Source organism: Microcebus murinus, chromosome 4, assembly GCF_040939455.1.
Source record: "Microcebus murinus isolate Inina chromosome 4, M.murinus_Inina_mat1.0, whole genome shotgun sequence".
NCBI classification, from domain to species: Eukaryota; Metazoa; Chordata; class Mammalia; order Primates; family Cheirogaleidae; genus Microcebus; species Microcebus murinus.
Window position 1 is genome coordinate 6,647,599 of NC_134107.1, and position 12,769 is coordinate 6,660,367.

Here is a 12,769-nt window from a genome sequence, read left to right on the forward strand (position 1 = left end):
ATTCTGCAAGACAACTGTGGCCCAGAGCGCTCTGATGTGTCAATGTAATGAAAGATAAAAGGTGGGGAGATGACGGACAGACAATGGAAATACTATTAAATATAATGCGTGATCCTCTACTAGGTCCCAGATTTAGGTGTCAGGTAGAAAAAAATTGCTGAAAAAACCAGGGATATATGAACATGATTGTATGTTAGATAACAGCATTATATCAGCATTAAGTTTCTTGGTGGTGGTAATGACACTGTGGTTATAAGAATTCATTCTAGTTTTTAGGAAACTTACACTAAATTATTTTAAGAAAGAAGAGAATACCCACAACTTGTTTTCAAATAGTTTGGAAGAAGGAGGACCATGCATATGTAGATTTTTTTAAAAGAAGAAAGAGGCCGGTCGTGGTGGCTCATGCCTGTAATCAATCCCAGCACTCTAGGAGGCCCAGGCAGGAGGATCGCTCCAGGTTAGGAGTTCAAAACCAGCCTGAGCAAGAGTGAGACCCGTCTCTAATAAAAGCAGAAAGAAATTAATTGGCCAACTAACAATATATATAGAAAAAATTAGCCAGGCATGGTGGCGCATGCCTGTAGTCCCAGCTACTCGGGAGGCTGAGGCAGGAGGATCGCTTGAGCCCAGGAGTCTGAGGTTGCTGTGAGCTAGGCTGATGCCACGGCACTCACTCTAGCCTGGGCAACAGACTCTGTCAAATGAAATAATGAATGAATGAATGGAAGAAAGATACCATGTCTGTTATTTATAGACAATATGATGTATCTGGGATTTGCTTCAAAACCACCATGGGGGCTGGTCTGATGGTAGTGCATTATCAGAACTTATTAACATTAGTGTCACTAAAGCTGGTATACAACCTCTCACTGCTTAATTTGGCTTTTAAAAAAAAAAAAAAAATCACCAGGCTGAGCATGGTAGCTCACGCCTGTAATCCTAGCACTCTGGGAGGCCAAGGCGGGTGGATCACTCAAGGTCAGGAGTTTGAAACCAGCCTGAGCAAGAGAGAGACCCCGTCTCTACTAAAAATAGAGAGAAATTAATTGGCCAACTAAAAATATATATACAAAAAATTAGCCAGGCATAGTGGCATGTGCCTGTAGTCCCAGCTACTCGGGAGGCTGAGGCAGTAGGACTGCTTGAGCCCAGGTGTTTGAGGTTGCTATGAGACTCTGACTCAAAAATGAATGAATGAATGAATGAATGAATGAATGAATGAATGAATGAATGAATGAGCGAGCAGAGGAAGGAAAGGTAAGGGTACACAGACATTGTTGTGTGCCTGTAGTCCCAGCTACTTGGGAAGCTCAGGCAGGAGGATCACTTGAGCCCAGGAGTTTGAGACCAACCTGGGCAACACAACAAGACCCTGTCTCAAAATATAAAATAAAACAAGAAAAAAGACTGGTCATTTATTAATTAATACTAAAGCTGGGTGATTGTAGGTATAAGAAGGTATACTGTACCATTCTCTTTACTTTTGTAGAGTCTGAACTTAACATAATAAAAATATTTTAAATGAGGTACTGATACTCACTTTAATTACTCTAGCTTTCCAAAAAAATCAATATAGTAATCCTTTACTTAATTTTTCACACGCAGTGAACTGACCTGTATTACTTGCATTTTTAGCAGCTTCCACAGCATCTGAAGGAACCCCATCTGAAAAACTGAAACAGTATGTTTAAAAAGTGTCATTGTAAAGAAAGTTCTGAAGACAAACAGAACAAATGGGCATTGTCTTATTTCTACATAGTAAGAGGTGTTCAGATTTGGGCGGAAGAGAACTACTGCTGTGCATGTGTGTTAACTAAGAGATGCTTTGCTGTTATTAAAAAAATATTCTACCACTTAACACCCTCCCCCCCTCATTTCACATGCCACCCTACATAGTTCTAGTTTCCAGTCCTAGTCAAAGCTCCTGAGATAGCTTTCATTTCTACAGCTTATTTCCTCAAAAAATCTGCCTCTGGCCCTCAAACCAAACAAAGCAAACCAACCACTACTCATCAGCTGCTCGTGTGATCAAACCCAAGCAGTCATACCCAGTTAACACAGTGCTCAAGGCCGGGCGCGGTGGCTCACGCCTGTCATCCTAGCACTCTGGGAGGCTGAGGCGGGTGGATTGCTCAAGGTCAGGAGTTCGAAACCAGCCTGAGCAAGAGCGAGACCCTGCCTCTACTATAAATAGAAAGAAATTAATTGGCCAACTAATATATATAGAAAAAATTAGCCGGGCATGGTGACGTATGCCTGTAGTCCCAGCTACTCAGGAGGCTGAGGCAGGAGGATCGCTTGAGCCCAGGAGATTGAGGTTGCTGTGAGCTAGGCTGACGCCACGGTACTCACTCTAGCCTGGGCAACAAAGTGAGACTCTGCCCCCCCCCAAAAAGACAGTGCTCAAAGTGGCTCTGTAAAGCTAATTATATAACATCTCTAAAAACAATGGAACTTCATGAAAATAGGTCTAACAGTTTTCAAAGATGCCTAGACACACATCCCTCCTCAAAAATAAATACAACCAAAACTGACCCCCAACAATCCATACAACACAATCTTTCACTTGATCCTGGAGGTTACAGAATGTTAGGATGGTGTAACTTGATTACACTTCATCCCAAGGGTGTTAAAGCCTGGGGAGCAAAAACACCAGCTTTCTATAAAAGGTTTCTAAGTATCAATATGAGACACTGTTCATGTCTGAAGCAATTTCTTTGCAGACTCAAACACACACACACACACACACACACACACACACACACACACACACACCCTGTTCATGTCTGAAGCAATTTCTTTGCAGACTCAAACACACACACACACACACACACACACACACACACACACACACACACACACACACACACCCCCTGTGAGCCATCAGCCAGAGCCTGAACGCATCTGATCTAATTGTGTTACTGGGACATGGCTGGTGCTCACTGACTACACTTTAAACTTTAATGAACAAAGTCCATTTTGACTTACCTGTTATCTGCCATCTGAAAGTTTTTATCCCCTACAAATTAAAAAGAGTTATAATAATTATATTCACAAAAACATTTGTTCAAACGTAATCTTTAACAGTGACTGTCTATGGGATAGAGATCTACCAGAAGGGATACAGATCTACCAGAAGGGATAGGAGGGAACTTTCTGGAGTTTTGGGTCTTGACCAAGGTCACCTGGGTATATACATTTATCAAAACTCATTAAATTATACACTCAAGATCTGTGCATTTCATTACTTTCAGATTTTACTCATAAAAATCACTCTCATTGGCCTAATAAAATGACCACACTTCAGAATAAGAGCAGTTCCAATTTGCCTCATCTCCATAATAAAATCAGCAACAGGAACATGTTTTAGCGCTAATCAAATTATTGTAGAGTAATTCCAAACATTTACTAGTGTTTACACGGTCTTTCAAACTAATTCGCAAGATGACTTTTAAAATTCTGTATCTTTTATTACTTCTACAATGAACATGTATTGCTTGTGTGAAAACACTGTATTTAGCCGGGCGTGGTGGCTCACGCCTGTAATCCTAGCACTTTGGGAGGCTGAGGCGGGCGGATTGCTCAAGGTCAGGAGTTCGAAACCAGCCTGAGCGAGACCCCGTCTCTACCAAAAATAGAAAGAAATTAATTGACCAACTAAAAATATATATACAAAAAAAATTAGCCGGGCATGGTGGTGCGTGCCTGTAGTCCCAGCTACTCGGGAGGCTGAGGCAGTAGGATCGCTGAGCCCCGGAGATTGAGGTTGCTGTGAGCTAGGCTGACGCCACGGCACTCACTCTAGCCTGGACAACAAAGTGAGACTCTGTCTCAAAAAAAAAAAAAAAAAAAAAAAAAAAAAAAAAGAAAACACTGTATTAAGTATAATATAGTACGATTCCACTTTTATAAGACACATATTAAAAATTACTATCTCTAGATGGCAGAACTAGATGACTTTGTACCTATGAATATTAAGGATGGGTTCTATGGAGTTTTTTTCCTAAATAATAAACTTGACATTAATAAAGTAAATATAATTTCAAAACCCAATCCAAATGTGGTCATATTAACATCTAAACACATAGCTTAAAAGGGTCCTTAAATGTAAAATAAGGTTGAAGTGTGGTTATAACGTTCCTTCAACTACTAGATGTGATAAATGCACCTGAGAGCCTATGTGAAGGGCTGTTCCAGCTGGAAACTGGTTAACGTTCTATTCTTAGGTATTTGAGCAACGTCCAAACCACTCAATCAGAAATTTTAAGGGTAAAACAAAATAACAAAATAAACTTTGTATTTAAGAAAAATAGCTCCAATTAAAATTTATGATCTACAACTGTTTTGTATTTAACTCAAATGCATTTTTCATTAGGTTTTTATTGTTTCAAAATTCTAAACTATTTGCTCTATTGAGATAGATGAAAACCAGAAGGAAAAAAATAATACAACAAATCCCACAATGGCTGGCCATAGCACCACTACCAGCCCACATCAGTGACCATTTTAAAACCCTCCAACGGTCCCCGTCACATTCTGCAGAATCTCAATTCCTACCCGCTCTAGCCCTGCCTGCCCCACCACCCTTACTCCTAGCTCACTCTCCTTAGCCAAGTTCACTGCAACCACAGCCCTCTTGAGTTTACTCTGCTTTTCCTCACATTGTAAACCGAGGTGTGAGGCAGGCAGGCAGGCTTCACAGGAATTGTCTGATGACAACATTCTAAGAGCAAGCACACCTACCATTTACCAGTAAACAGCAAGGTGAGTTTTTTTCTATTATATCTTTGATAACGTCTCCATGAACCTCTTAGTTTATATGGTTTCCCACCTTCAGTCATTCTTAATTTACATGGCAATAGGATTGCCACAGTAGGATTTCTGGGTCAAAGAATATGAATGGGTCCTGATATTAATAAATACATACTACCAAACCAGTTACACACCAACAAAGTATACTTTGTCTACTTAATTAAAGCTCTCCATTGCCTAACAAATGTCCCTAATGGCACCTTCCGCAGACCACACACAGACTCACTAACTACTCAGAGGAGCCCACCACCCTGGAAGCAGCCATCGCCTCAGTTCAATGGACAGCTCTCACTTTCACTACCCAACCAATAATATTAATGCCTAATAAAGCCATTCTTCTAATTTACAACATCTCCTATATTGGCAAGGGACCCAGGCATACATTTTATACTCACATCAACTCCCCCAGAGAGGGACTAGTTTACAGGAGAGGAAACTGAGACTTAGAAAGGTAAGGTGCCCAATCCCGGGTCACACAACTAGTGAAACCTGCATTTGGGTCTCGGATCCAAAGCCTCTTGATCCTTCCCTACCACCACTAGCCACTGCACTTCTTGCTGCTTCTGCCTGCTCAGTTACAGATGCTACTGCTGGTGTTGGGGCTGATGACAAGCAACAACTCAGGCAGGGCCACAGTCCTGCTATACAGCAGCATTCCCACCAAATTCCTGAGTTTGAAATGGAGCCTGAAAACACTCCCTCTCCACCCTGTTCACTACGCAGTCTCAGAGGCCGGCACAGCTCCTAGCACAATAAATATCCGCAGAATCCACAAACAACCTATCTAAGGACATAGGCTAAAGAAGCTCACCTTTCCACAGAGTGACAACCATTCTAACTTAAGAGATTCCATTTATACAGTAATTCACTTAATCTTCATTTATGTGAAGGCATGTGCTTTTAATACTATTTTTGGTGACACGATGACAAGGTAGTTAAGTCAATACAATATTCTCCAAAAACAAACAAACAAAAAAACAACAATAAAACAAGGCCAGGTACAGTGGCTTGCACCTGTAATCCCAGCACTTCAGGAGGCCAAGGCAAGGATTGCTGGAAGCCAGAAGTTTGAGACTAGCCTAGGCAACGTATGATAAAAAAAAAAGTCTCTAGAAAAAATTTTTTAAAAAAAATTAGCCAGTTATGGTGCACATGCCTGTAGTCCCAGCTACTCGGGAGGCTGAGGCAGGAGGATCGCTTGAGCCCAGGAGCTTGAGGTTGCTATCATGTAGGCTTACACCACGGCACTCTAGCCCAGGCGTCAGAGTGTGAGACTCTGTCTCAAAAACAAAACAAAAAACAAAATCCTACTTCTGTCATTTCCTACCTATACAACCTTCTTCTGCACCCGTTTCACCTTCCATAAACTGGAAGACAGTAGGTACCTCTCAGGTACTCAATGACTAGTACACCAGGTCTCTTTCCACTTCTATAACTCTAACATGCACATAGACTATTGCATGTACTGCTTGACAGGAAACCAATAAATCGAGTTACTTTAAACGCTACACCCTTTATATAGGTTGAGTATGCCTTATACAAAATGCTTGGGACCAGAAGTGTTTTGGATTTCAGGTTATTATGGATTCTGGAATATTTACATATAAATAAAGAGATACCGTGGGATGGGATCCAAGTCTAAACATGAAATGTTTCACATATACCTTATACACACAAACTGAAGATAATTTTATACAATATTTTTAATAATTTTGTGCATGAAACGAAGTTTTGACTGTGACCCTTCACATGATGTTAGGGGTGGAATTTTCCACTTGTGGCATCATGTCAAAAAGTTTTAGATTTCAGATTTTGGGTTAAGAATGCTCACCTGTATAAGGAAATGAGGCAGAGCGGTGACATAAACAACCTAGAGTTCAATTAGTCCAGTTTCATCGCAACAAAATTATTTACTTTTGTTTAGCAATCCCTAACACTGTTAAAATAGAATGTTATAAGGAACTATCAAATTTACAGGTTTGAGAAAAATAAACATCCACTTGTTTGAAATGTTGGTATGCCGAGTTAAATGTTAGTTTTATGAAATCATAGTCCAAAGCTCATCAGGAAGCTTCTCTCACTTTTAGAAGGCAATCAAGAGATCTAAGGCCGGGAGCAGTGGCTCACGCCTGTAATCCTAGCACTCTGGGAGGCCGAGGCAAGAGGATCGCTCAAGGTCAGGAGTTCAAACCCAGCCTGAGCAAGAGTGAGACTCTGTCTCTAATAAAAATAGAAAGAAATTAATTGGACAACTAAAAATATATAGAAAAAATTAGCCAGGCATGGTGGCGCATGCCTGTAGTCCTACCTACTTAGAAGGCTAAGGCAGAAGGATTGTTTGAGCCCAGGAGTTTGAGGTTGCTGTGAGCTAGCCTGACACCAAGGCACTCTAGCCAGGGCAACAGAATGAGACTCTGTCTCAAAAAAAAGAGAGGAGAGAGGAGAAAGGAGAGAGGAGAGAGGGAGGGAGAGGGGGAGGGAGAGAGGGAGAGAGGGAGGGAGGGAGGGAGGGAGGGAGGGAGGGAGAGAGAGGGAGAGAGATCTACAGCACAACATGGTGACTGTAATTATTAATAACAACAATGTATCATATACTTGAAAATCGTTGAGAATAGATTTTAAGAGCTCTTACCACAAAAAATAGTAAATATGTTAATTAGTTTGATCTAGCCATTCTACAATGTATTCATATTTCAAAACATCAGGTTGTACGGTAAACATATATAATTTTTGTCAACTAAAAAAAACAATTAAAAGGCAATCAAGTTAAATTATGAAAGGGGATACCAGGCAAAAGAATATTCTAAATTTTCAAAAGAATAAAGCAGTTCGGGAGATGGAGTCTCACTCTTACTCAGGCTGGTCTTGGACTCCTGAGCTCAAGCAATCTTCCCACCTCAGCCTCCCAGAGTGCTAGAATTACAGGTATGAGCCACTGCATCTGGTCAGAATTGGGCCACTTTTGAGACAGAAAAGAGCAAGCTGGAGAGTATGATCACCCTTCACAAAACGAAAATTTTTATATTTTTCTTAAGAGACTGTCTCACTCTATTGCCCAGACAGGAGTACACTCCTGGGCTCAAACAAGCCTCTTGCCTCAGCCTAAGTACCTGGGACTACAAGCACATGCCACTACATCCAGCTAATTTTTTGAAAAAAAATTTTTTGTAGGCTAGGCACAGTGACTCACACCTGTAACTGTAATTCCAAAACTTTGGGAGGCTGAGGCAGGACGATAGCTTGAGGCCAAGGAGTTTGAGACCAGAGGAATATAGCAAGACTATCTCTAGAAAAAAAAATTTTTTAATTAGCCAGGTATAATGGCGTGCTCTTGCAGGCCCAGCTACTCAAGAGGCTGAGATGAGAGGATCACCTGAGCCCAGGAGTCTGAAGTTTCAGTGAGCTATGATGAGGCCACTGTACTCCAGCCTGGAAGATAAAGTGAGACAAAGTGTTGTCTCCAACAACAAAAACATACACACACACAACTTGCAACTCCTCAATCTTACCATTAAAGAAACTAGAAATACCAGCCTGAGCAACATAGCGAGACCTCATCTCTACAAAAAAAATTTAAATTAGCAGGACATGGCGGTGTGCACCTGCAGTGCCAGCTACTTGGGTGACAAAGTGAGACCCTATCTCTAAAAAAAACAAATAAATAAATATCCCCAAAGTCCCCACCTATAAAAGCTGGCAAATACATGAAGCCCTGAGACCGTCCAGACTTCATTTATATTGCCCTGGCCAGCAGACTTCAGAAAAAAAGTAAAAAATATTTCCTTTCCTTTGCTGAAACACTCCACTTTTACTTGAGGCAGTGGTCTTCCTGGCTGCACTCCCATCTTCTCTTGGCAGGCAGTTCGTTAGTGTGTGACTGATCAGTGTATTCAGAAGTTTGCTTGATCTAACACATGTGTAAAGATCTCCTCACCTTGTCAGCAAGGCATTTCCCTCTCCATCTATTTTGAAGTGCAACCACCAAAGTCCCCAACCCTTGCTACCCTTTTTCTCAAAAGTACCTACCACCATCTAACTTGTGTGTCTGTCTCCCATTGCAGAAGTGAGGGCAAGGCCTTGTGTCTGTTTTACTCAGAGTGAGACTCCAGCAACTAGAAGGTGCTCAGGAAGGAATAAATAAAAATAAATAAATAGATGTAAAGCATCTAAAAGCTACTTCATGATAAGTGAGTAAACACATACTATTTTAAATTACGACACCTATAGCGTTTGTACATAAAGTATATAGTCATTCTTTATACCACAAAACTATTAAACAGAAATCACCTCATCTTGGTTTTCTTAATTCATGTTTTTTTTAAACAGGATCTCCATCTGTTGCCCAGGCTGGGAATGCAGTGGCATGATCACAGCTCAGTGCAGCATGGAACTCCCGGGCTCAAATGATCCTTCTGCCTTAGCCTCCAGAGTAGCTGGACTGCAGCCACATGCCAATACACCTGGCCGATTTTTTTTTTTTTTAATTTTTTTTATAGAGATGGGCATCTCACTATGTTGCTCAGGCTGGTTTCAAACTCCTGGCCTCAAGAGATCCTCCTGCCTCAGCCTCCCAAAGTGCTGGGATTACAGGCATGAGCCACCACATCCAGCCTCATCTTGTTTGGAACAGGCTTTTTTGGATAAGGATAAATGCACAGTATGTTCAAAAGAGTTCCAAGGACATGGAATGGAAGCACACTTAGTTTTAACAGCTGACAGAGTGTATTCATAAGAGGAAGTCTAAGGCTAGAGTGTGGTCAAGATCAAAAGATAAAATTCACAAAGTGATCTTTTGTAGTCTTCATACAGGAAAAATGCAATGCCTCTCCTGCTACTAAAAAGAAAATTTTAAATTCAGTGGCAAAATAAAGTAGCCTTGCTTTCTCTTAAGAGGGCAGGGTAGAAAAACAATAACTGTCAGATGAAAACGAATACACATCATTGTGAACTTTCTTTTTTAAAATATTTTTTCTTTTTAGAGACAGAATCTCACTCCATTTCCCAGGCTGAAGTGCAGTGTCATGATCATAGCTCACTGCAGCTTCACACTCCCAGTGATCCTCCCACCTCAGACTCCCAAGTAGCTAGGACCAAGTGTGTGCCACCATGCCCAGCTTCTTTATTCTTTTGTTGAGACAAGGTCTTGTTATGTCGCCCAGGCTGGTCTTGAATTCCTGGCCTCAAGCAATCCTCCAGCCTCAGCCTCCCAGAGTGGTGGATTATAAGCACGAGCCACCATGCCAGGCCACAAACTATTTCTTAAAGACTTCATAACTAATACAAAATTCTTTACCACCTACCAATCAATATGAGTTTTCCATTACCACGCACTCATAGAAAATCTCACAACAGCAGGTCAGGGAGGCCCAAATTGCTAGCCTAGGAGGTCCCAGGAAAAGTAAACTGAGGCCAGATGAGTAAGGTTTCCTGCAGACATTCCGTATCAGCCACTTCCTATCACTGAAGTGGTATAACAATCAAACTAAGAATGTCGGTCTTTTACTCTGGATGCCTAAAACACATTTCCCTTTAAACAAACAGACAACTAAGCACTTCTTACACTGGCAATCTCAGACCAAAGGCCCAACAAGCTCACAGCGGCTGCCTTATTATTCAAAAAGAGGCCATCACTGGGAGGATTGGTTCCAAGCAGTAATGACATATAGTCCAATGGCTCTTCGGCCTTCAGGAATTTAAACCACCCTCTTGCCCATAAGATATTTTTCTTCCAAAACAAACCAAAAACTTTAGGTTCTCTGGCAAAATTTTTGGAATTACAACATAAACTTATCACAGCAGATTTTAAACTGCAGACGACAAAAGGAAGAAATGCACCTCTGAAGTAATTTTGAACTCCATTATGCCATTATATATACACATATACCTGAAGTCACCTCTTCCTCATGTTAGAGAGTACCAAAAGAATAAAAATGGAAGCAAGATTTCAATCTCAACACTTAGGTGGGAATGGCTAACGCAAGAAATTAATATGCTCTCAGTAACAACAGGCTACTAAAAACCTGACAGGTTAATGGAAATGTATTAATTTAAGATTCAAGTTCAAATTCAGACTGTAAAGTGGAAGTGAACATATCCCATCACTAAGTACTTAATCTCTATAAAAATATGAACTATCTCATACAGGTAAAAATTTCTAAACTCAGTATTCCACAGAAGAGTCTAATTATCGAAATGTCTAATTCACAAAATACAATGCCTAGTACATTTTGAGGACAATATCCCAAAATATATGTAGCCTTTTTAGAATTCAGTTTACCAAGGTTATCAAACATGAAAATGATAAAATCATTTCTTTGCTACTGCAAAGAATTCAACCAATTACTACTCATATTCATTTTAAAAAACAGGACATGATTCAAAGCTTGTATCACAAAATTCACAAAGTTAAGTGTTTAAATGTTATTACACAAGGGCACAGATAATTATAGATACTCTGAATCAATAACACTGCTCAACCAGGGGAAAAAAAGACTGCAAATATATTTGTAGTAACAGCTATTTAAGACAGCAATAAAGTGTTAAAATGGTTCATAAAATCACACCACAAGGTGTCTTAAAATTCTAGTCAAGGGCCGGGCGCGGTGGCTCACGCCTGTAATCCTAGCTCTCTGGGAGGCCGAGGCGGGCGGATTGCTCGAGGTCAGGAGTTCAAAACCAGCCTGAGCAAGAGCAAGACCCCGTCTCTACTATAAATAGAAAGAAATTAATTGGCCAACTGATATATATAAAAAAAATTAGCCAGGCATGGTGGCGCATGGCTGTAGTCCCAGCTACTCCGGAGGCTGAGGCAGAAGGATCGCTCGAGCCCAGGAGTTTGAGGTTGCTGTGAGCTAGGCTGACGCCATGGCACTCACTCTAGCCTGGACAACAAAGCGAGACTCTGTCTCAAAATAAATTAAAAAAAAAAAAAAATTCTAGTCAAAATATCTATACTGGCACAGCAATGGTGGGTGCCTGTAATCCCCAGTTACCAGGGAGACTGAGATGGGAGAATTGCTGCCCAGGAGTTCAAGATCAGCCTGGGCAACATGGAGATCAAAAAAATCTCTAAGTAAACTTAAAAAGGTTATAATTCCTGTATCTATGTCATCAATAAACTAAGTCCCTCTTGTGAATAGCTCTATAAAAGTTAAGTTTTACAGCAGTATATTTACTAACCAAAAAGGTCTTATTCAATTTGATTCTTCCAAGTCTCTGAATATAGTTATTTACCTTCTCAAGATCAAAGAAAAACTTTTATTTGGACCACAAGTGAGGAAGGAGCTAATAAACTGAGAAAATTCATTTTATGGGGTTTCTTTTTCCTCCCAACTCCATCTCAACAAATGAACTACTACTGAAAAACTAATCTTTAAATCATCTCCCTCTTCTTTAGTCATTCATTTAATCTTTGGAATATATCCCAAGTCTATCACCACCCTTCCGTTCTTCTATTATTTATTTCACCAGCAATTGCTCACCCCAGTCTAAAATAATCTGAAGATTCTACTAGGGGAAGCATTTGGCATTGTGTGGAATAACAGAATTTTGAGATGGAAAAGGCCAACCAGCTCAAATCCTCATAAAAGAGTTTAGTTAAGCTTAATGCAATGACGAAAACATAATTTTTCATTAAAACTTCTTTCATTTCTTCTCCAAAAGCAGTAAATCTGAGCAAGATTAAAACTGCACCGATTTGGGTTTTAATCCAAGCTTTGTCACCTCGAACAAGTTGTTATACTTAACCTCCCAGGGCCTTAGTTTCCTGAGGAGTTAAATGGAAAAACAACAGAATCTACCTCACAGGTTATCAGATTATGAAGCGAGCTAATACATGCGAAGAGGTTAAAAGGAACCCCTGGTGTGTAGCCAACAGATATTAGTCATTTAGAGCTATAGTTACTATTACAGGGAGGCAGTATAAAAATACTTAAGTTTTAGGTCCAGCAACCTA

The 12,769-nt window shown here is 40.4% G+C and overlaps 1 protein-coding gene across 9 annotated transcripts in view; it reads right to left on the minus strand.

The window, feature by feature from the left end:
* NAP1L4 (nucleosome assembly protein 1 like 4) overlaps positions 1–12,769 on the minus strand; it is a 49,558-nt gene that overhangs the window by 35,323 nt on the left and 1,466 nt on the right. For 8 of the 9 annotated variants that reach the window (XM_012757612.3, XM_012757613.3, XM_012757607.3 and 5 more), the window contains 2 exons: positions 2,992–3,022; positions 1,618–1,676 (listed from right to left, as the gene is read on the minus strand). In XM_012757612.3, the coding sequence (XP_012613066.1) occupies positions 1,618–1,676; positions 2,992–3,005 (73 nt within the window). In that variant the 5' untranslated portion in view covers positions 3,006–3,022. Of the gene's footprint in view, positions 1–1,617; positions 1,677–2,991; positions 3,029–12,769 lie in introns of those variants that run through there. The other variant, XM_076001640.1, reaches the window with a different exon arrangement.